This window comes from Meleagris gallopavo, chromosome 27, assembly GCF_905368555.1.
Source record: "Meleagris gallopavo chromosome 27, MGAL_WU_HG_1.1, whole genome shotgun sequence".
Classification (NCBI taxonomy): domain Eukaryota; kingdom Metazoa; phylum Chordata; class Aves; order Galliformes; family Phasianidae; genus Meleagris; species Meleagris gallopavo.
This window is the reverse complement of record NC_139430.1, coordinates 1,122,186-1,144,008: the sequence shown is the minus strand read 5'-3', so window position 1 is coordinate 1,144,008 and position 21,823 is coordinate 1,122,186. Positions and strand designations below refer to the sequence as shown.

Genomic DNA, 21,823 nt, shown 5'->3' with positions numbered 1-21,823 from the left:
AAAATGAGGTTAAAAAAGTAAAGTAAAAAAAATAAAGAAAAAAAAGTTAAAATAACGAATTACCCAAAAAAAGCGGAGTTGCGGCGGATTTTAGGCGGCGTTTCGCGACGGCGCTCGGACTCCATTTCCCAGCGGCCCTTTGCGCGCTGACCGGAAGTGCTCTGTCGTCACTTCCGGTGGTAACGCTGTGGTGACGCCAAGATGGCGGCGGGGAGCGGCGGTCCGGCGGCTCGGGAGCTGTTCGCTGAGGGGCTGCTGCAGTTCCTGCGGCCCGCCGTGCGGCAGCTGGACGGGCACGTGCATGCGGTCAGGTGCGGGGCTGTGCGGGGCTGTGGGGGCGCGGTTTGGGCCTGCGGGGCCGCGGTTTGAGCCCGCAAGGCGGCGTGTGGGCCGGGATGGGGGAGGGGCGGCTGTGCCCGTTTGCGATTGGGGCGACTTGGGGGGGGAGGGGCTCCCGTAGGGGATAACGGGGATGGCGTTGGGGGTGCGCGGGGGCTGCGGGTCTTTGTCACGGACTCAGCGCTGCTTGCAGGGAGAGCCAAGTGGAGCTGCGGGAGCACATCGACAGCCTGGCGACAGGTGAGGGGTGGGGGTCAGCTCCGTGCTGGGGGGGATCGTCCAGCTCCCATTGGGGCTGCAGAGCCCCGTTCCCACTCCCTGCCGTCCCCCAGAGCTGTGCCGAATCAATGAGGACCAGAAAGTGGCTCTGGACCTCGATCCCTATGTGAAGAAGCTGCTGAACGCCCGGCGCAGGGTGGTGCTGGTGAACAACATCCTGCAAAACGCCCAGGTCAGATTTTTGGGGGCTCCGTTGTGTGTTTGGATTGAAGGAGGGAGGAATTGTCATCACTTTGTGCTCACAGCTGTTGTTCTCCCAATCCAGGAGAGGCTGCGGCGGCTGAACCACAGCGTGGCCAAGGAGACGATGCGCAGGAGGGCGATGCTGGAGGCAGCAGGCGGATACCCCCAGGGTCTGCCCAGCAAGTGAGCCCCACTGCAGCACCCAGCAGGACCCACAGCCGCCCCTGGGAGCTGGGATGGAGCAGGAGAAGCTCCGAGCGGGGAGGTGCCTTGCAGAGCTGGGAGCCCCGTGTTGGCAGCACAGGAGGGAGCCCCACGCTGCAGCGTGCGGTGCTTCAGCTGCAGCGTAAGGAACTGGGGGACTCTTTTGTGTTTTTAGGGTTGTAGGCATTGTAATAAAAGGGACTGCGTGTTGCTTACGGAATGGTGAGGCAGTGTGTGTCACAGACACGGCCTTACAGGGTGTGCCTCAGTGGAAGCAGAGCCAGGCAGCGGCTGCCAGCACAAACAGAGGGGGAATTAATCACCCCCAGGTAGAGCTTTTCAAGATTAAGACTCCTTTCCAAGTACCAGAGCTTTAACCCCTTTGTGTAGCGTGCATCTTCTCCCCAAAACAGACAGAACTCACTCAAAAGGGAGAATACTTTAATGTCAACCTATAAAAACAAATACAAGGGACAAATGGCATCGGGTGGGTGTGTTTGCTGGGGATGATTTCGTTCGTTCCTCTGCTCAGTTCTTCCAGTGCTTCCTCCAGCAGCAGCCGGTGGTGCTGAGCTGTGCTGCAGGGGCAGAGCAGAGGCTGTGGGAGGCAGAGCTCTGCCCAGCCCCTCCCTGCTCCCTCCTCTCGGGTGCTGCTGGACACCCCACCACGCAGGCTTTACCTGGGCGAATCACTCCTGGGTCTCCATGCTTTCCTCCTCCTCGCCTGCAGCGGGTTCTTCCTGGTTTTCCTCCTCCTCTTCTCCTTCTTTCTTCTCTGGAGGTTTCTCGTAAGCTTTCTCTGAAGGCGTCACTATCACTCCATCCCATGTGGACATCTCAGAAGCCAGATCTGCAGGAAGGGACGCTGAGCGCGCAGCTCACAGCCCCAAAACTACGGGGCAGCACAACACAACCAAGCTCCATTCCCAGGAAGTGACAGCAGGGGGAAACACAGCCACCAACGCGTCCCTGCAGCTGAGCAGCTGCCACCAGCTGGAGGCCACCCCTGCGAGCAACCAGCTGCTTCCCAGCAGAGCCCACGGGGCTGCCAGCACAGCTGCTGCTCTGCCTCCTAACAGCACGGAGGAACCACTCCCACCCCAGAGTCTGCTTACAGCTGGCATCGCCCTCCTGGCCCAGGATCTTCCTGTAGCCTCCGTGAGAGAGGATCCGGACCAGCGTCTGCGCTGTGTAACACACCATGTCCTGCAGCACGGGGATGGAGTCACAGCGGGGACGGATCTGAGTCCCTTCTCCCCTCTGCAGAGGAGGTGGCTCACCTGCTGCTCCAAAGTCATGACCGTGTGGACCCTGAAGTTGCCACTCTCACAGGGATCGGTGATACCAACGGATCCTGGAAGGAAGAGCCCAGCAGCCAGAATCTGAAGGCAGCGCCTGCAGGATGAGACCTTTCATGTTAGGAACGAAACCATTCCCAGCACAGCGACACCAGCAGCCAGTCTGCACAACAGGAGGCACTCAGGCACAAAGCAGCTTCTGATGCGCTGGGGAAGAAGTCAAGCACTGAGCACAGCCTAGGAGCTGCTCGGCCTCAGGTCTGCGAAGCTCTGAGGCAGCAGTGCTTTTATTTGGTGTGTTTAAAACTGAGGGGGGATGAGGGTTCACACCAGAGAATCAAATGGACACAGACCTGTAGGCGATGTTGAGAGCCAGGGGCTGCCTGGTGGGGTTGTTCATCACAGCGTAGTGACCCTGAGGAGATGGACAGAGGACATCAAGATAAGAGCGAAGCACAGGCATCCCAAATCCCGCTGTGGGGGTTACAAGGAGCTGTGCAGGCACTCGGGGAAACAACTCGAGCTGCAGCACATCTGGCACAACATCAGCATTCATCCTCACCAGCAAATCCAGAATCCAGGGGGTGAGGGGCTCAAAGCCAGGGAACCGAATCCTCAGATCCTTCAGCAGCCGGATTAAGACCTTCACCCTGGAGGAGGTGATGGGAGGAGAGTCCATCACACATCCTGCTCGTTCCTGCAGCCGAACAGGAGCTCGCTCTCCCCCCCCCATCCTCCATAAAGATGATTTTGTGGTCTGCGAACCACAGCTCTTCCTTGAGACAAAACTCACGTGGACTGAGAAGCGTTTTCTTCAAACCACCGAGCGTGTCTGATGGCAGCCAGGGCGCTCTGCAGCACTTTGATGTCCACTGAAAGAAGCAGCAGAAAGGCCCGTTTTATAAGCAGAGCAGATGCAGGCCGGGCAGGCAGACGTGGGGCAGAGCCAGCAGAGCCCTCACAGTGCAGCTCAGGGTCCAACTTGCGGAGGTTGGGCGGCACTGTGGTGATGAGGATCTTCACCGTCGCGTCAGCTGAGCTGATCTCAAAGCCAGTCTCGTTGGTCAGCATGGTAAGGACTGGAGAGAGAACAAAGTTCCTTATAGAGAGGCTGGCAAACATTGCCAGTGCCCAGGAATGTCCTCAGCTCTGTGCCTGGGCTCTGTGGCACACCAGGAGCTGCGTACCTTCGCTGGGGTCCTGCGCTCTCAGGCTTTCCACTACTTTGTTTCCCAGGGCTGCCACAGCTTCCACTGGGGAGCAGCAGAAGTCAGAAGAGGACCAAGGGCTGCTCTCTCCCACACCAGCCCAGGAGCTGACGCTACTCACAGGTGGGTAAGATTTTCAGGATGACAACCAGATCGGCCACGTTGTGCCCCGTCGTCATGGTGCCCTTCTTGTAGGAGCCGACCTGGCGAACCTCCTCGATTTGCTGACGGAAAGAATAAAGAAAGGATGAGCAAAAGGAAGTTGGGAGTGGCTGAAAGCAGGGCCGTGCGCTGTGGGTGAGGGTCGGCAAGGAGGATCAGCATCCCCTCAAATGTCTCCTCACAGAACACGCTGTCAGATGAACCGCTTTGACTCACCACTTCAAAAGTCCCCGGCGCTACGATGAGATTATCGATCACGTTGTTGATTTTGGTCACCAGAGAAAGAATAGAAGCCTAGAAAGGAATCACAGGCGGGGAGAGGCATCGCTCAGTCATCCCGCAGCCTGCAGCAGCATCCAGCTTAGAAAGCTGAGCAGAACCCCCTGCACACAACCTGTTCTGCAGCAGTCGGTGCCAAATCCTGATTCCTTTTCAGCAAGGCTTCGCTGAATGCGCTCTCATCAGCTGCAGGCTTCACCCGAGGGAAAGCCATCTCACACTGCAACGGGATCAGATGTCAGAACTGACACAACACACGGATTCTGGCTTTGTTTCTGATGCCCAGCATTCGTTTCTTTTGCAATCCCCAACCGTGCCGCTCAGTTTGTTGCTTCTGTTTTTACGTGACGCTCAAGGAGCACCGAGAGCTGCCTGTGTCCCGCAGAAAGAGCGCAGGGGAACCACTGCAATTCCCCTGGGCTGGTTCTGTGCCAGAGGATTAAACAGCCCCACGCAGAGAAAATCTGACCCCCAGCAATGGGAGTTTGTTAACCACCAAACAAAACAACACGGCTTTGTTTGCTTTGGACGCTGGGGAGCGTTTCGGTCGCTATGACAGCAATTCACAGCCCCGGGGCTGAGAAACCGAGAGTGGGCAAACTCGTTCTGCCTGCGAGGCACGGGGAGGAGAAACCGATTTCCTCCTGGAAGGAGCGGGAATCGCCCCCAGCCCGATCGGGGAGGTCCGACGCGGCGCTGACCGCATCCCGGCCCACACGCACCGCCTCCGGGGTGCGGCTCCGCGTCCGCTTCGGTTCTGAGCCCTTCTCAGGGCTTTCCGGCCGCACTGCCGGAGCTCCCGCCCGACAACGAGGGAAACCCAGCCTGCGAACAGCTCGGTTGGACGCGGTTTACTCACGACATAGAAATCAAAGGGGATGTGCGGCACAAAGGGCCGGAACCTAAAGGGGAGAGAAAAAAGCGCTTCATTCCCCGCCGTGCCGAGCGGGAACGGCCCAAAGGGAGCGGGAACGGGAACGGGAGCGGGAACGGGAGCGGCCCTCACACCTCACAGCCCCCCGGCCCTGCTGCCCCCCCCCACCCCTAGGCCTGCTCTGGGACCCCCGGAGCAGAAGCGGGACTCGCCCACTGCCAGGGCCTCCCCTGGAACCAAAGCGTCCGCCACGGCCTCTGCCTCGGTCGCCCCTGCGGAAGAGAAAGGAAGGAGAACGTTAAGCGAGCGGCGGAGCGACGCCGAACCCCGCTGCCCCCCGAAGCTCCGCACCTCATCGCTGCGCCGCGACGAACAATGACCGCCGCTCAGACACCGCCGGGCTGCGCTCCCGCACCCCGCAACAAACCGCGCGCCCATTGGCTGCCGGCCCCCGCGAAGCTGACCAATGGTGAGAGTCCGCTGAAAACCATTGGTTTGGCTAGCCGTCAATCTACGGCGGCGGATTTTAAGCGGCTAATCATTAATAGCTGCGGGAAGGGAGGGAGGGACGAGTGGGTGCGCAGTTGTGCGCATGCGTCGGGATAACGGCGACCTCTGGAGGGAGTGCAATGCTTGTGAATGAGGCTGAGAGGAGCGCGGTGCACATGCGCAGCTGAGAGGCGGCCGTGAAAGCAGTTTCATATACAGCGGTGGGGAGGTGTTAACAAGCAGCAGAGTGGCGCAGCGGAAGCGTGCTGGGCCCATAACCCAGAGGTCGATGGATCGAAACCATCCTCTGCTAGCGGGAATCTTTTCGTTCTCGCCTTGTCTGTTTTCTTTTTTTATTAGCGCTTTAATTAAGTAATTTAATTACAGTCGTCGCATCCATCGCAGCGCAGTGCCGCTCCGCGGGTGGCTCCGACCCCATCGCGGGGCGAACCGGCGGTGGGCGCCTCGCGTGGGGTCACCGCTCCGGCGGGACGGGAGGGGGCGGCGCGGGGCGATCGCAGCGCGGGTCCGTCGGCTCTCAGCCCCACGCGGGTCCGAACAGCGCCGCCCCACGCGGGACCCCCCCCGCCCCGTAGGCACGCACTCGCACGAACACGCGTGGGGCGGGGTTGGCGGCGGGCGGGCACGAAGGGGTTAAGGCGGCGATGGGCGCAGCCCTCCGTCGCGGCCGGGGAAGGACGGGCCGGGCGCGGGGCCGCGGCCACTCGCGGCGATGCCGGCGGTGCTGTGCGGGGCGCTGCTGCTGTGCGGGGCGCTGTGCGGGGCCCGCGGGGCCGCGCTGACGCTGGCGGTGGTGCTGCCCGAGCGGAACCTCTCCTACCCGTGGGCTTGGCCGCGCGTGGGACCCGCCGTGCGCCTGGCTGCAGCCGCCGTGAACGCGCGTGGGGATCTCCTGCCCGGTCACGCGCTGCGCTGGGTGTTCGGCAGCAGCGAGGACCGGCACGGTTTGTGCTCCGAGATGGCAGCGCCGCTCGCCGCCGTGGATCTGCGGCTCGCCCACCACCCCGCAGCCTTCGTGGGGCCGGGCTGCGTGTACGCGGCCGCGCCGGTCGCGCGTTTCACGAGCCATTGGGGGCTGCCGCTGGTGACGGCGGGGGCCGAGGCGCACGGCTTCGACGACAAACGCGAGCAGTTCGCGCTGACGACGCGCGTGGGGCCGAGCCACCGCAAACTGGGCGAGCTGGGAGTGCGGCTGCACCGGCGCTACGGGTGGGCGCGGCGGGCGCTGCTCGTCTACTGGGACGAGAGGGTGGACGACCGGCCGTGCTTCTTCGCGGCCGAAGGGCTCTACGTGCAGCTGCCGACGCTGCGCAACATGACGGTCCTCGACGTGGTGTTCCGCCACCGTGGGAATTACTCCTTCATCATCCAAGAGATCCGGCAGAAAGGGCGCGGTGAGTGCGGGGCGGTGCGGGGCGGTGCGGGGCGCGGAGCCTCGCGGCGGTGCGGTGCTCCCTGCCGGGGGTGCGCGGGGCGGTGCGGTGCGGAGCGGCCGCCCGAAGGGGAGAGCCGGAGCGCACAGGTGTGTGCGGGTGAGAGCCGATGTGCGGGGCTCAGTGCGGGGCTCAGGCCGTGCAGAGCTGCAAACAGGTGCGCGCCGATCCGATCCGCACGGCTGCACGCCCGTGTGCGCACCCGCACAGCGCTGCGGACGGTCCGGCACGCGTGGGACCCCCGCTCGCACCCCCCGCGCGACCCCGCAGCCCGCAACCGTCCCACCTTCCCCACCCCCCCGAAACGGCGGCATCGGAGCTGCGGTGCTGCCCCTCCGCACCCGGTGGACCCGGGGGGGGCACCGTCGGGATCGCGGGCGCCGATCCGGGAGGAGGAAGCGGTGTCGGGAAAACAGGAAACGTCGGGCCGGGCCCCGGGGGGGGCAGCGGGCAGCGACCCCTCGGTGTCCCCCTCTGGTACCCAGCGGAGGTGTAGCGCACATCGGGCGGGGTGCAGCGCGGGTGGGCACCGCGAGTTTGTAACGGGGGTTATGAGCTTTTCCCGTTACCGATAACCTGGGGCGGGGGTCGGGGGGGGGGTTGTCACCGCCCCCATTGGGCTCGCACTCCGGGGGTGGCCGTGCCGTGACCCACCGCCCCGCAGTGGTGTACGTGTGCTGCGCTCCGGACACGTTGCGGGAGCTGATGCTGCAGGCGTGGCGAGAGGGGCTGACGCGAGGAGATTTCGCCTTCTTCTACATCGACATCTTCGGGGCCAGCCTGCAGGGGGGGGGGCGATTCCCCGACCCCCAACGGCCCTGGAAGCGCGGGGACCGCCACGACGACAGCGCCCGGGAGGCCTTCCAGGTGGGCGGCGGACCCCCATCCCCAAATCTCGGCACACCCCCACGGGTGAAGCAGCCCCGGGCGCACACCCACGTGCAAATCCTCTCCCACCGGCGCTGCCCCCCCCTCCGCCCACCCCCTGCTCACTGCTGGCAGCTCTGTTGGAGGAAGGAAGCGACATCCATTTCCCCAGGTCCCAGCGGTGCCTGCTGCTATTAATAAGGGCGGCACAAAGCCAGCCCTGCCCGGGGCTCGGGGACCCTCCGCGGGCCGTACCGCTGCCAGCCCCCCCCATGTCCCCCCCCCCAGGCCGTCACCATCATCACCTACAAAGAGCCCGAGAACCCCGAGTACCGACCCTTCGTGGCGCGGCTGAAGGAGGAGGCGCTGACCCACTTCAACTTCACCATGAGGGACGGACTGGTGAGGAGTGGGGACTCAGGGACGGGGCGGGGACACGGGGTGGAGCTGGGGACATTGGGGTGAGGGGACGTGGGATGGGGATGGGGACACTGAGGACATGGGATGGAGCTGGGGACGTTGGGATGAGGGGATGTGGGATGGAGCTGGGGACGCTGGGGTGAGGGACACTGATGACAGGGGGTAGAGGTGGGGACATTGGGATGAGGGGACATGGGATGGAGCTGGGGACACTGAGGACATGGGATAGAGATGGGAACATTGGGTTGAAGGACACTGCTGATACGGGATGGAGCTGGAGACATTGGGGTGAAGGGGTGTGGGATGGAGCTGGGGACACTGAGGACATGAGGTAGAGGTGGGGACATTGGGATGTGGGGACATGGGATGGAGCTGGGGACACTGAGGACATGGGATAGAGATGGGGACGTTGGGATGAGGGACACTGATGATATGGGATGGAGCTGGAGACATTGGGGTGAGAGGACAGGGGATGGAGCTGGGGCGGCTGGGACACAGGACAGAGCCAGGCTGCTGGGGGGGGTGGCACGTGGAGATGTGGGGCTGTTGGGGATGAGGGGACGCCGTTCCCACCCCGCTCTGTGCCCTCAGATGAACTTCATCGCAGCCGCCTTCCACGACGGGGTTTTGCTCTACGCTCACGCCGTCAATGAGACCCTGCAGCGCGGCGGCTCCGTCACCAACGCCTCCGCCATCACCCAGCAGATGTGGAACCGCACCTTCTATGGTGGGTGTCCATCCCCTCCCATCCCATCCCATCCCATCCCATCCCATCCCATCCCCATCCCATCCCCATCCCATCCCCTCCCATCCCCTCCCATCCCCTCCCATCCCATCCCATCCCATCCCATCCCATCCCATCCCATCCCATCCCATCCCATCCCATCGCATCCCATCCCATCCCATCCCCATCCCATCGCATCCCATCCCCATCCCCATCCCATCCCATCCCCATCCCCATCCCCATCCCTATCCCATCTCATCCCCATCCCCATCCCATCCCCATCTCCATCCCATCCCATCCCATCCCATCCCATCCCATCCCCATCCCCATCCTATCCCCATCCCCATCCCATCCCATCCCATCCCCATTCCCATCCCATCCCATCCCCATTCCCATCCCATCCCATCCCATCCCATCCCATCCCATCCCATCCCCATCCCCATCCCCATCCCCATCCCCATCCCCATCCCCATCCCCATCCCATCCCCATCCCCATCCCCATCCCCATCCCCATCCCATCCCCATCCCATCCCATCCCCATCCCCATCCCCATCCCATCCCATCCCACAGGACTTACTGCCACCCCATGGCCCCACTCCCAGGTGGGTGTTTTGGTGTCAGACTAAGCAGCCCCCACTGGGCAGCAGAGCCGCTGCCCCCACCAGCACTCTCCCCATTCTGGGGTCCCTGGCCCCCCCACAAGCCCTTTGTTCATCCCCAGGTGTCACCGGGTTCCTGAGGATCGATGAGAACGGAGACCGGGAGAGCGACTACACCCTGTGGGACATGGACCCCACGAGCGGGGACTTCCAGGTGGGAGCTGCACCGGGATGAGGACACCCCACAGCCCCACAGGGATGTTCTGAACCCCCCCTTCTCCCTCTCCATCCCACCCAGATCGTGGCCAACTACAACGGCACCACCAAGGAGCTCCATATGGTACCGGGACGCGACATCCATTGGCCAGGGAACGTCGTCCCCTCCGACGTCCCCCCCTGTGGCTTCGACCACAGTGACCCACAGTGCCGGAAGGGTGAGCGGTGGATGGGTGGGGGTACGACCTGGGGGGGTCCACGGCCCCTCACCACCCCCCTCTCACCCTACAGCCAACCTGAGCACGTTGGAGGTGCTGTCCTTGGCGCTCAGCCTCGTCCTGCTGGCCATCACCGTCATCTCCTTCTTCATCTACAGGTGGGACGTGGGGAGGGGGCGGCCGTGGGGGGGCGAGGGGGGACACGTGGGGGGTCTCACCCCGTGGTTGGGTGCAGGAAGCTGCAGCTGGAGAAGGAGCTGGCGGCCGAGTTGTGGCGCGTGCGCTGGGAGGACCTGCAGATGAGCAGCATGGAGAAGCACCTGCGCAGCGCCGGCAGCAAGCTCACCCTGTCCCTGGTGGGTGTCTGCTGCAGCCCCGCATCCCCTGGGGTGGGGGTGGGATGGGATGGGATCGGGATGGGGTGGGGATGGGGTGGGGATGGGGTGGGGATGAGCTCATCCCACGTCCTTCCCCCCCAGAGGGGCTCCAACTACGGCTCGCTGATGACGGCAGAGGGGCAGTTCCAGGTCTACGCCAAGACGGCGTATTACAAGGTATGGGGACACGGGAGTGGGGCCGGGGACCCCCACCCCAGCTGGCACCCACCACCCCACCTGTCCCCAGGGCAACCTGGTGGCCGTCAAGCACCTCAACCGCAAGCGGATCGAGCTGACGCGCAAAGTCCTGTTTGAGCTGAAGCACGTAGGTGGGGCTGGGGAGGGCTGGGGGTCCCCGCAGTGGGGCAGAACCCCACACTTTGCTGCCCCACAGATGCGTGATGTCCAAAACGAACACCTGACGCGCTTCGTCGGCGCCTGCACCGATCCCCCAAACATCTGCATCCTGACTGAGTACTGCCCGCGTGGGAGCCTGCAGGTGCCGGGGGGTCCCTGCGCCCTGGGGGGACCCATTGCGCACAGCCCACCCTGCTTTGGGTGCACGGTGGCCCCTGATGCTGCCTGGGATGGGGGGACAGCGCTGTGCCCTCCCTGCATCCCCAGGACATCCTGGAGAACGAGAGCATCACTCTGGACTGGATGTTCCGCTACTCCCTGACTCTTGACATCGTTAAGGTAACGAGCCGGTCCCCACAGAGAACCCCATTCCCACTGGGATGGGGTGGGGGACCGTGTCCAACCCCCCCAACCCCGCCCTGCCAGGGGATGCAGTTCCTGCACAACGGCGTCATCATGTCCCACGGCAACCTCAAGTCCTCCAACTGCGTGGTGGACAGCCGCTTTGTGCTGAAGATCACCGACTACGGGCTGGAGAGCTTCCGCGTGGCTCCAGACGGCGACGATTCCCACGCGCTCTTTGCCAGTGAGCCCCGTCCCGCTGAGCCCCGCGCTCCGTCCCCGACGTCCCTGCCCGGCTGACCCCGTCCTGGTGCCGCAGAGAAGCTGTGGACGGCGCCGGAGCTGCTGCGCATGGAGGTTCCGCCGGCCCGCGGCACGCAGAAGGGTGATGTGTACAGCTTTGGCATCATCCTGCAAGAGATCGCGCTGCGCAACGGCGTCTTCTACGTGGAGGGAATGGATCTGAGCCCCAAAGGTGAGAGGGAGGTGGGGGCATCGCCTGGGACGTGCTGGGTTGGGGGCTTTGACACAGTGGTGGGTTCTTGGATGGGCTGTTGGGTTCTTAAATCTATTGTTGGGTTCTTGGATGGGCTGTTGGGTTCTTGGAAGGGCTGTTGGGTTCTTAAATCTATTGTTGGGTTCTTGGAAGGGCTGTTGGGTTCTTGGAAGGGCTGTTGGGTTCTTGGATGGGCTGTTGGGTTCTTAAACCTATTGTTGGGTTCTTGGATGGGCTGTTGGGTTCTTAAACCTATTGTTGGGTTCTTGGAAGGGCTGTTGGGTTCTTGAATGGGTTGTTGGGTTCTTAAATCTATTACTGGGTTCTTGGATGGGTTGTTGGGTTCTTAGATGGGCTTTTGGTTTCTTGGATGGGCTTTTGGTTTCTTGGATGGGCTGTTGGGTTCTTGAATGGGCTGTCGGGTTCTTAAACCTATTGTTGGGTTCTTGAATGGGTTATTGGGTTCTTAAACCTATTGTTGGGTTCTTGGATGCACCATTGGATTTTTAAGCCTATTGTTGGGTTCTTGGATGTGCTGTTGGGTTCTTGGACACGCTGTTGGATTCTTGGATGCACTGTTGGGTTCATGGATCTGCTGTTTGGGTTTATTGTTGGAGCCACTGTTGGGTTCTTGGACTTGTTGGGTTATCGGACCTGCTGGTGGGTGCTCAACTCTGCAGAGATCATCGAGCGGGTGAAGAGTGGGGAGCGCCCCAGCTTCCGCCCCTCGGCCAACGTGGGGTGCCACATGGAGGAGCTGGGCCAGCTCATGCAGCACTGCTGGGCCGAGGATGTCCTGGAGCGCCCCGACTTCAACCAGATCAAGGTCCAGCTCCGCAAGTTCAACAGGTGCCTCCACCTCCCACCGCCCCACAGGAGGAGCCCCCAAACGTCCCCACGCAACCACTGACCCCTCTGCTGCAGGGAGAGCAGCAGCAACATCCTGGACAACCTGCTGTCACGCATGGAGCAGTATGCCAACAACCTGGAGGAGCTGGTGGAGGAGCGCACCCAGGCCTACCTGGAGGAGAAGCGCAAGGCTGAGGCTCTGCTCTACCAAATCCTGCCCCAGTGAGCGCCGGGGGCCCAACCCCCGTAACCCCCACCCCAAAGCCAGCATCCCCTTCCTTCCTCCTGCTGGGTGTGCTCTGCGTGGCTGGAGCTGCTCGGAGGGGCTGGGAGACCCAGGGAACCCCCCGATGGGGTGGGGTGATCAGAGGGACTGCGAATCCCAAGGATCCCCCTGCAGGTTGGGGTGCCCAAAGGATGCCCAACCCAACGATGGGTCTCCCAGCGATGGAGAGCACAGCATAATGTGGGGTTGGGGACATCGAGAGGGGCCGCGTTCCCCCCTCACCCACCTCCCCATGTCCCCAGCTCGGTGGCGGAGCAGCTGAAGCGGGGGGAGACGGTGCAGGCGGAGGCATTTGACAGCGTCACCATTTACTTCAGCGACATCGTGGGCTTCACGGCGCTGTCGGCCGAGAGCACCCCGATGCAGGTGGTGACGCTGCTCAACGACCTCTACACCTGCTTCGACGCCATCATCGACAACTTCGACGTCTACAAGGTGGGGACCTGAGGGGTCGTCGTCGTCCCCCTCTGGGGCGGTGATGACCTCACATCGCATCCCCCCGGCGATGTCCCTCCAGGTGGAGACCATCGGAGATGCCTACATGGTGGTGTCGGGGCTGCCGGTGCGCAATGGGAAGCTGCACGCACGCGAGGTGGCTCGCATGGCTCTGGCATTGTTGGACGCTGTCCGGTCCTTCCGCATCCGCCACCGGCCACAGCAGCAGCTCCGGCTGCGTATCGGCATCCACACGGGTCAGCGGGGGGGATGTGGTGTCCATAGGGGGTGTTGGGGGTGGGGTGGGGATGTTGGGGTGGGGATGGGGACGTTGCGGTGGGGATGGAGACGTTGGGGTGGGGATAGGGACGTTGGGGTGGGGATGTTGGGGTGGGGATGGGGATGTTGGGGTGGGGATGTTGGGGTGAGGATGGGGACGTTGGGGTGGGGATGGGGACGTAGGGGTGAGGATGTTGGGGTGGGGATGGGGATGTTGGGGTGGGGATGGGGATGTTGGGGTGGGGATGTTGGGGTGAGGATGGGGACGTTGGGGTGGGGATGGGGACGTTGGGGTGGGGATGGGGACGTTGGGGTGGGGATGTTGGGGTGGGGATGGGGATGTTGGGGTGGGGATGTTGGGGTGAGGATGGGGACGTTGGGGTGGGGATGGGGACGTAGGGGTGGGGATGTTGGGGTGGGGATGGGGATGTTGGGGTGGGGATGTTTGGGTGAGGATGGGGACGTTGGGGTGAGGATGGGGACGTTGGAATGGGGATGGGGACGTTGGGGTGGGGACGTTGGGGTGGGGATGTTGGGGTGAGGATGGGGACGTTGGGGTGGGGATGGGGACGTTGGGGTGGGGATGTTGGGGTGAGGATGGGGACGTTGGGGTGGGGATGGGGACGTTGGAGTGGGGATGGGGACGTTGGGGTGGGGATGGGGATGTTGGGTTGGGGACGTTGGGGTGGGGATGGGGACGTTGGAATGGGGACGTTGGGGTGGGGATGGGGACGTTGGGGTGGGGATGGGGACGTTGGAGTGGGGATGGGGACGTTGGAGTGGGGATGGGGATGTTGGAGTGGGGATGGGGACGTTTGGGTGGGGATGGGGATGTTGGGGTGGGGATGGGGATATGGTTGCCATAGGGGACGTTGGCATGGGGGTGGAGATGTGGGAGTGGGGATGTGGGAGTGGGGATGGGGACATGGCATCCATAGGGGATGTTGGGGTGGGGATTGGGACATTGGCACCCATGTGGGTGACTGGGGTTGGGATGGAGACATGGCATCCGAACGGGTCAACGGGTTGGGCTGGGGAAATGGCACCCACATTGGTCAGAGGGGACGGGAACATGGCATCCATATGGGGTCAGAGGGGATAAGGACAGAGATATGGCAAACGTGGGTGAGTGGGGGTGGGGTGGGGGCTGGGGGCTCACTGGGGGCCACGCAGGGCCCGTCTGTGCCGGTGTGGTGGGTCTGAAGATGCCCCGGTACTGCCTCTTTGGGGACACTGTGAACACGGCCTCACGCATGGAGTCCAACGGCGAAGGTGAGGGTGTGGGGTCAGATGGGGGTCGGGGGCACCCATGGGTGCTGATGGGGCCGTCCCCATCCAGCCCTGAAGATCCACATCTCGGCGGTGACCAAAGCGGTGCTGGAGGAGTTCGGCTGCTTCGAGTTGGAGCTGCGGGGTGATGTGGAGATGAAGGTGAGCAGCCGCAGCCCCAACCCACCCTAGCGGGGTCCCAGCCACCCCCCAGTTGGGTCCCACCCAATGGGCAATGGATACCTTCCGTACCCCAAACCCGGTGGGACCACAGGCACCCCCTACACCTCCATCCAATGGGGCAATGGGAGCCCTTTGGGCCCCAATCCCAATGGGGCAATAGGAACCCTTTGGGCCCCAATCCTAATCCTAATCCCAATGGGGCAATGGGAGCCCTTTGGGCCCCAATCCCAATGGGGCAATGGGAACCCTTTGGGCCCCGATCCCAATGGGGCAATGGGAACCCTTTGGGCCCCGATCCCAATGGGGCAATAGGAACCCTTTGGGCCCCAATCCTAATCCTAATCCCAATGGGGCAATGGGAGCCCTTTGGGCCCCGATCCCAATGGGGCAATGGGAACGCCTGGGCTCTGATCCCAATGGGGCAATGGGAACCCTTTGGACCCCAACCCTAACCCCGATCCCAATGGGGCAATGGGAACCCCTGGACTCTGATCCCAATGGGGCAATGGGAGCCCTTTGGACCCTTATCCCAACAGAACAGTGCCCATTCTCAGTACCCCGATCCCAACGGGCCATGGGCGCTCCTGGACCCCAATGGGAACCCACTGTGCTCTCATCCCAGTGGGGTACCCCCCTAAATCCCCCCCCTTTCACCATGATCCCAATGGGGCACAGGCATCCCCCATGCTCTGTCCAGAGCCCTCGAAGTCCGCCAGCTCCACTGGGGTAACGGAGCTCCCTGTCTCCCCACAGGGGAAGGGCAAGGTCCGGACCTACTGGCTGCTGGGGGAGCGCGGGAGCAGCACGCGGGGCTGAGCCCCCCCCCAATACCCGGAGCCCCCCGGGTGGGGCCATACTGGGGACGAACCCCACCGCTCCGGAGAGGGGAGGGGGGCTGAGCCCGGCACCGGCCGCGATGGTGAGCGGAGGAGCGGGACGGGGCGGCCCCGTGTCCCGGTGCGGGTCGGTTCCCCCCCCCGGGACGGCGGCACCGGAGCGATGGATTTTTTTGTAATAAAGCTGTGTGTGCGCTGCGCCGCGCGGTCATTGCGTGTCCGTATCTCTGCCCCCCCCCCCCGAACCCTCCCTCATGTCATGGGTCCCATTGAGCCGTGGGGTGCCCCCCCCCCGACCTCGGTCCCGGTGCCCCCCCATCACTCTGTGGGGAACACAGACGTAGGGGGCTCGGGGGAACGGAGAAGAGAGAACTGGGGGGGACGATATGAGGTGGGGGTCATTGGGGGGGGAGGCGTTCCACATGGGGAGACCTGTAGGGGTCGGGGGGGTCCTGGCAGCTCATGACCAAGGAGATGGGTCGGGGGGGCTCGGCTGTGCCCGCCTGGGAGGTATTTGGGGTCCGCGCCGTGCCGAGGGGATCCCGGTGCTCCCGTCCCATCCTACCCCACCCCACCCCATCCCACCTCACACCATTCCTTCCCACCCCACCCCACCACACCCCATCCCACCCCACCCCACCCCACCCACCCACCCCACCCCATCCCATCCCATCCCATCCCACCCACATCCCATCCCATCCCATCCCACCCCACCCCACCCCACCCCATCCCATCCCATCCCATCCCATCCCATCCCATCCGACTCCACCCCACCCTACCCCATCCCATCCCACCCCACCCCACCCCATCCCATCCCATCCCATCCCACTCCACCCCATCCCATCCCATCCCATCCCACCCCACCCCACCCCATCCCATCCCATCCCATCCCATCCCATCCCACCCACTCCACCCCATCCCATCCCATCCCATCCCACCCCATCCCATCCCATCCCATCCCATCCCATCCCATCCCATCCCATCCCACTCCACCCCACCCCACCCCATCCCATCCCATCCCATCCCACTCCACCCCATCCCATCCCATCCCATCCCATCCCATCCCATCCCATCCCATCCCATCCCATCCCACCCCATCCCATCCCATCCCATCCCATCCGACTCCACCCCACCCCACCCCATCCCATCCCATCCCGGGAGCCCCGCGTGTCCCCGTCCCGCGGAGGGGGGCGTGGTCTCTCCGCGCCCAGACCCCGCCTCCACCTTCTCATTGGTCGACCAGGGCGGCTCGACCCCGCCCCTCCATGCCCTGTCACTCAAAACCATCTCTCCGCTTCCATTGGCCAACGAGAGAGAGGGGCGGCAGCTTCCGGCGGCGTGCGCTTCCTCTTCCGCCCAGGCCCTCCCGTCCCTTTCCTAGTGACTTCCGGCCGGCGGCGCTGGGCGGGGGGCGCGCAGCCGCCGCTCCCCTCCCCCGGCACCGAAACCCCCCCCGCTGCCATCGCTCCAGGCCTGGTTCGGCCCGGCGGCAGCCACAGCGCTCGCCCCGTCCTCCGGGGCAGCTGTCAGCCCCGGTGCCTCGCCGTACTCCCGGGGCTCTCTGCCCCACAGGCCCCCGTAGCCCAGCACGGCGGCAGAGGGGGCCCAAGCGTGGTCGAAGAGCAGCCCCCACCCCCCACCCCCACCCCCCCGTGTTCCCCGCCTCACGCACGGGGCTGGTGACCCCCGCACATCCCCACTGCCGGAGCGCGGAGTGCTGCGGAGGTACCGGGGGGTGCCCGTAGAGCCCCCCCAGCCGGGAAGGACTGGGGGGGGCAGCCGGGATTAAACTGGGGACGTAGAGGGGGGGCTCCTCTCAGGCCGAGCCGCCCCCCCCCTCCTTCCCCCACTTCGGGTAGGGGCTCCCCCCGGCAGCAATGGAGATGCAGAAGGGGAAGGGGGGAGCGGCAGGAGGAGGAGGAGGAGGAGGCAAGTTGCTGCTCTCCACCCTTCTGGATGCCAAGGATGAGTTGGAGGAGGTAGGTGTGAAAAGGGAGAGGGGAGAGGGGGGCTGCGAGGTGGGCAGGGGGACTTGTGCTGCACCCATCCCTGCAGGGAGTGGGGTAGTGGGGAGCTGAACCAGAGCTGGGCCACAGGTTGGGCTTTTCTTCCCACAGCATCAGCTGAGAGGTTCCTGCAGGTAGGGAGGGTTTGGGGCTCCCCAGGAGCACCGGGGGCTGTCAGCAGTGCCTGGGAGGTGGGGAAGGGAGCTGGGCTCAGGGCTGTGAGGCTGTGGGTGCTGCATCTCCTCGGCCCCCCTGCAGTACTGGAGCACGTCTGGCTCGCAGGGTGATCAGCTGTGGGCCTCCAACACGGGCTGGGGTTCTGGTTTTCCCCCCCTGCATGGCTGTGCTTCTAGGAGAGCAGGATTATTTATTATGGAATGGAAAAGTGTACTTATGGCTCGTGAAGCAGAGCAGATTGAGAAAACATCACACAGGATTTCAGCTATAGGAGAAAAGCAGGGAGGTAACTGGAATGGCTGGGTCTCGAGGTCTGGAGTCGGAGTGTATTTATGTTCCTTCCGAGCACCCAGCAGTCCCAGTGTGTGCTTTGGGTCCCATCCAGCTCTGGTTGAGCCGTTCCCAGGTCGGCCCCGCGCAGCTCTGCCTGCCTGGCATGGATCTGCTGGGATTTGGGGCACAGCCAGCATCGGCTCCACCACGCAGACAGAGCCCAGGATGGAGAGGTGACCACGAGAGGCCTCCCAGCAGCTGCTCCTCCATCCTTCCTTCCCTCGAAGCAAGCCTGGTTTGATAACACGAGCTCAGCTATCAGCAATACTCCCAAGCATGGCAGCACCGTTGGATTTACCACCACGAGTTTGTTTCTCGTGTGAAGAGCTCAACGAATGCAAAAGGTGCAGGAAAACCCAGGCGTGCTCATCGTGTGTTCAAAGTCATCGGGCTGCGACGTTCAGATGGAAGCTGCTGCCTTCCCCTCCAGCAGCAGTTGGAGCTGATGGCTGTTGGGCACGTTGGTTTGGTGGAGGTGAACGGAGGGCTGGAGCTCATTGGGACGACTCGTGCTGACACGAAGACGTCCCTCCTGCTCTGCTGTGGGTTTTGGCAGAGCTTGTTGCTGCAGTGTGAGCTGTTATGGTTGCTCAGAGGTGGAAGTTCAGTTTTTCCTTGGCTTGCTTGCCCAGCAGAAGCAAGCTGGTACATCTTCTGCTTATCCGTGAGCTCTGCCCCGTCAGCCCTGGGATCAAAGACATGAATTGATGCTGAACCTCCTGCAGAGCTCTTCTAGTGGCTCTCGGCTGCATTCTCTGCCAACAAGTTGTCTTCCTTTGTGCTGGGGTTTTCCTGACTTTGTCTCTCAGCCGTTGGATCTTATTCTCCCCTTCAAATAATTCGTCTGCTTTGGAGTGGGGATTTTCATGGCTGCCCCATTGCTCTTTCTTAATGCCATAGCTGGGCCTCCAACCAAGCCTGTGTGACAGAGGCGTTATCTCTGCGTTGCTGACCAGTGCATCTTCTTTCTTATCCAACTGCTGAGCCTTTTCTCAACAAATTCTTCCCCGCAGCCCCTTTGATGTGCAGAGGAGTCCCCAAGCAGCTCCGTAATCCGAGTGTTGTGATTGCACAGCAGTAATGAGCAGATCAGACGCCGCCAGCTCCAAAGGGACTGCAGGGGATTTCTGTTCTGCTCAGGCTTTCCCTGCCCCAGAGATGAGCACAGCTGTTCCTGATGGAACGATCCCAGGAGAACCTCAGTGGGCTCTGTGCTGAAGGAGGTGTCACGCATCAGCACCTCTGGGCCCTGCAAAGGTTGTGTCTTCACCACCGAAACAGCCAAAGCCAGCAGTTGTTGCTACAGGAGAGCCGGTCTGCAAAAAGACAAAGCTGCTCTGATTGCTCTCTTGCTCTCACGTTGAGTGGGAGCTCTCGCTGTTTGCTTCCCCAGCGCCGTTACGTCGGTGCTGTCGTGACGTGCCGCGTGTTGGAGAGCCCTTCCATCATCTCGTAGGGATGCTCGTGTGGAAACATGGTCTGTTCCCGCTGCTCTGGGCCAGGAGTTGCTCAGACATCGAGCAGCGGAGATCCCTGGGGAGCTGAATGGGCTCGAGGGGTCCTGGGCTGCTCCGGCTCAGCCGTGCCATGGCTGGAGCGGCTCTGTGGCTGCTGCAGGTGGGGAGCTCAGCTCCATCCCAGCTCTGCACGCTGCCTCTTTGTCCCCTCCATCCAAACGGCACCGGTGTTGGTGTCACTGAAGAACGACCCCTTTCCTTTTTGGCTCATGGAACTCCGTCAGCAGAGTGTTTCCAAGCCAAACCTGTGCATGGAGGAGTGGTTGTGAAGCACCTCATCCCTGCTGGCTGGGAGCTGAGGGTGCTGCTGGTGCCGTGGGCTGAGCTGTGGGTTCTGAGCAGCAGCCCGTGCTCATCCCACGCGCTGCTGACGGTGCTTTGCTGTGTTTCAGAGGCTGGAGAGGTGTGTGGGCATCGTGACTTCGCTGACCAACGGGCTGTCAGAGCGAGAGGCCAACGATGCCCTCAATGCACACGTAAGTGTCATCTCCCCCAGAGGGGTGAAATACAGCCTGGAAGGAATCATTCAGGCTGTGCTGTGGATTTGTCAGCTGTCAGCAAGCACAGAGAGCAGAGGGGCATTGAGAGGGAACGGAACCTGCCGTGTTCTCCCTGTCCTTAAACCTGTCTGGGAGCAATTAACAGCTAAAAGGCAAAACATTGCATGGTTTTGATCCTCGTCTAGGATTGTATCTGGGAGGCAATTCCTTGCTGAGAGCTGAGCGTCCACCAGTGTGTGAGCGCTGCGGGGCTCACGTGCTCCCGGTGTTTGCATTTCTGATGTATTTTTGTACTCCTGCACTGCTCAGCTTTTTCTTGGCCTCCAAACAGGCCGAGTGCAGACCACTGGAAAGGGCAGGTTTGGTCCTTCAGCTGAAGGATGGAGCATTTATTTCTATCCCCGCGTGGTCTTAAAATACTCGCCAGCACGCTGCAGATGTTACCCTATAAGGAGAGCTGTTGTGTTACATCCCAGCAGCTCTCAGATATTTTAGATGTGTTTTTTTTCTCCCCAGAACACCTTGGGTTCTTGGAATGAGTGGCACAAAATTGCCTTTCCTTAATGGGAAGAGGGTTGGCGAGTCAGGCTGGGCACACGGAGCTCTGCGCGGCCGGGCAGGTTGTGGAATCTCCTCCAAGAGGAGGCTCAGAGCTGCAGTGCTGAGCGTTGGTGTGCACTGTTCTGTTTGCAAAGCATCCTGAAAAAAGCCCCAAATCTGCCTGCGCTGCGAGCTTTGCACCAGCGCTACCATCACCAAGGCGTGCGAACCTCAGGGAGGTGTTTGCTGTCCCAATCTGCCATTCCCTTTCATTGCCTCGAGATGAGCTTCCCTCTCCGTTTGCCTTCCTGACCGTCCCCTAACACTGCCTGCTCACTGTCAGCGCTCTTCTCTTTCAGATATGCAAAGGAGCCTCCCAACACGAGGAGATCTGCCTGGGGCTTTTCACTCTGGTCCTGACCGAACCCACTCAGGCACAGAAGGTAAAGGCGTGCACCCATCGCTGTGCACAGTGTTGATGCAGGAGGGATTTTGCCTTCCAAGCAGCAGCAGGCACAGCCCAGCACACCGTGTTTATACACATGTTTATAAGAGCAGCACAACAACTTTGGGCCGTTCTGCTTTGGTTCCATCCCCGCGGCGCAGGCGATTCAAGAGCTGCTGGGAGGAAAGCTGGCTGCCACCAGGGAGGGGCGGTTGGGTCCTTTCACAGCCCCAGGATTAATTCATTTTCGTTGTGGGAGGAGAGTACAGGGGCTTCAAGAAGCTGGAGAGCCCTTCCCAGCCTCTGGAGGCTCGGCAGGGATCTGTGTGTTATAGGCTGGCTGTAGATGCCTCCAGAAATAATGGGGCTCTGGAGGAGAGGCATTCAATTCCTGGAGAAAATTGCGTCTTAGCTGTTGGCCTCTATTAATTTTGCAGAGCAGATTTAATTTCTAAGCAACCCTTTTTTTTTTTTTTTTTTTTTTTTAACGCTGCTGCAAAGTGTGGTTTTTAAAAGTGCTGTTAGCCATCCCCGTGAAGATGAACGCTGTGTGTTCTGAGCATCCCAGCTGCGGGTTCGGCGCTGCAAACAGAGGGAGCTGGAAGTGATGCTGTGCTGCAGGAAGGAGGGCTCTGTGCAGCTGAGGGGGTCTCAGAGCCCTCCTGGAGGGGCTGTGTGTGGTGGGGGTACCCAGGGATCCTGGTTTGGGTGCTTTGCAGTGAGCAGGCGTGGTGCAGGATTGAAGGGATTGAAGGCACTGGCTGTGTTGTGTTGTTAGGGATG

General features: G+C 62.2%; 4 protein-coding genes and 1 non-coding gene across 8 annotated transcripts in view; 4 read left to right on the top strand and 1 right to left on the bottom strand.

Annotated features, from left to right (window-relative positions):
- The first annotated feature begins 127 nt into the window (after window positions 1–127).
- Window positions 128–1,220, top strand: SNAPIN (SNAP associated protein). Its single transcript, XM_085209867.1, has 4 exons — window positions 128–311; window positions 533–579; window positions 672–790; window positions 884–1,220. Exons 1-4 carry the CDS (start codon window positions 202–204, stop codon window positions 986–988), a joined length of 381 nt encoding a protein of 126 aa, XP_085065993.1. The 5' UTR covers window positions 128–201; the 3' UTR covers window positions 989–1,220.
- A 212-nt stretch (window positions 1,221–1,432) lies between these two features.
- Window positions 1,433–5,291, bottom strand: ILF2 (interleukin enhancer binding factor 2). 3 transcript variants are annotated; one of them, XM_085209862.1, is made up of 15 exons: window positions 5,178–5,291; window positions 5,059–5,098; window positions 4,812–4,856; window positions 4,068–4,172; window positions 3,890–3,967; window positions 3,633–3,735; window positions 3,491–3,556; window positions 3,266–3,382; window positions 3,097–3,175; window positions 2,866–2,953; window positions 2,657–2,718; window positions 2,286–2,400; window positions 2,121–2,211; window positions 1,686–1,855; window positions 1,433–1,603 (listed from the first exon to the last, which is right to left on the bottom strand). In XM_085209862.1, exons 1-14 carry the CDS (start codon window positions 5,180–5,182, stop codon window positions 1,695–1,697), a joined length of 1,155 nt encoding a protein of 384 aa, XP_085065988.1. In that variant the 5' UTR covers window positions 5,183–5,291; the 3' UTR covers window positions 1,433–1,603; window positions 1,686–1,694. The 3 variants fall into 3 exon arrangements, with proteins under 3 accessions (XP_085065988.1, XP_085065987.1, XP_085065989.1); XM_085209861.1 differs by having other exon boundaries at window positions 1,433–1,583; XM_085209863.1 differs by lacking the exons at window positions 5,059–5,098; window positions 5,178–5,291 and having other exon boundaries at window positions 1,433–1,583; window positions 4,675–4,821.
- Window positions 5,292–5,556: 265 nt separating this feature from the next.
- On the top strand, window positions 5,557–5,628 carry TRNAM-CAU (transfer RNA methionine (anticodon CAU)). The gene has a single exon. It is a non-coding gene; the product is annotated as a tRNA-Met (tRNA).
- Window positions 5,629–5,916: 288 nt separating this feature from the next.
- Window positions 5,917–15,733, top strand: NPR1 (natriuretic peptide receptor 1). Of its 2 annotated transcripts, XM_085209851.1 has the most exons (21): window positions 5,931–6,730; window positions 7,434–7,636; window positions 7,925–8,038; window positions 8,648–8,783; window positions 9,502–9,593; window positions 9,678–9,813; window positions 9,887–9,971; window positions 10,049–10,169; window positions 10,293–10,367; window positions 10,438–10,515; window positions 10,585–10,689; window positions 10,815–10,886; window positions 10,974–11,133; window positions 11,209–11,364; window positions 12,066–12,234; window positions 12,310–12,456; window positions 12,763–12,955; window positions 13,038–13,212; window positions 14,408–14,506; window positions 14,574–14,665; window positions 15,440–15,733. In XM_085209851.1, exons 1-21 carry the CDS (start codon window positions 6,049–6,051, stop codon window positions 15,500–15,502), a joined length of 3,153 nt encoding a protein of 1,050 aa, XP_085065977.1. In that variant the 5' UTR covers window positions 5,931–6,048; the 3' UTR covers window positions 15,503–15,733. The 2 variants fall into 2 exon arrangements, with proteins under 2 accessions (XP_085065976.1, XP_085065977.1); XM_085209850.1 differs by having other exon boundaries at window positions 5,917–6,730; window positions 10,438–10,689.
- Window positions 15,734–16,866: 1,133 nt separating this feature from the next.
- Window positions 16,867–21,823, top strand: part of INTS3 (integrator complex subunit 3) — a 31,729-nt gene continuing 26,772 nt past the window's right edge. The window contains 3 exon segments of the mRNA XM_085209852.1: window positions 16,867–17,501; window positions 19,948–20,031; window positions 20,955–21,038. Coding sequence (XP_085065978.1) covers window positions 17,400–17,501; window positions 19,948–20,031; window positions 20,955–21,038 — 270 coding nt within the window. The 5' untranslated portion in view covers window positions 16,867–17,399.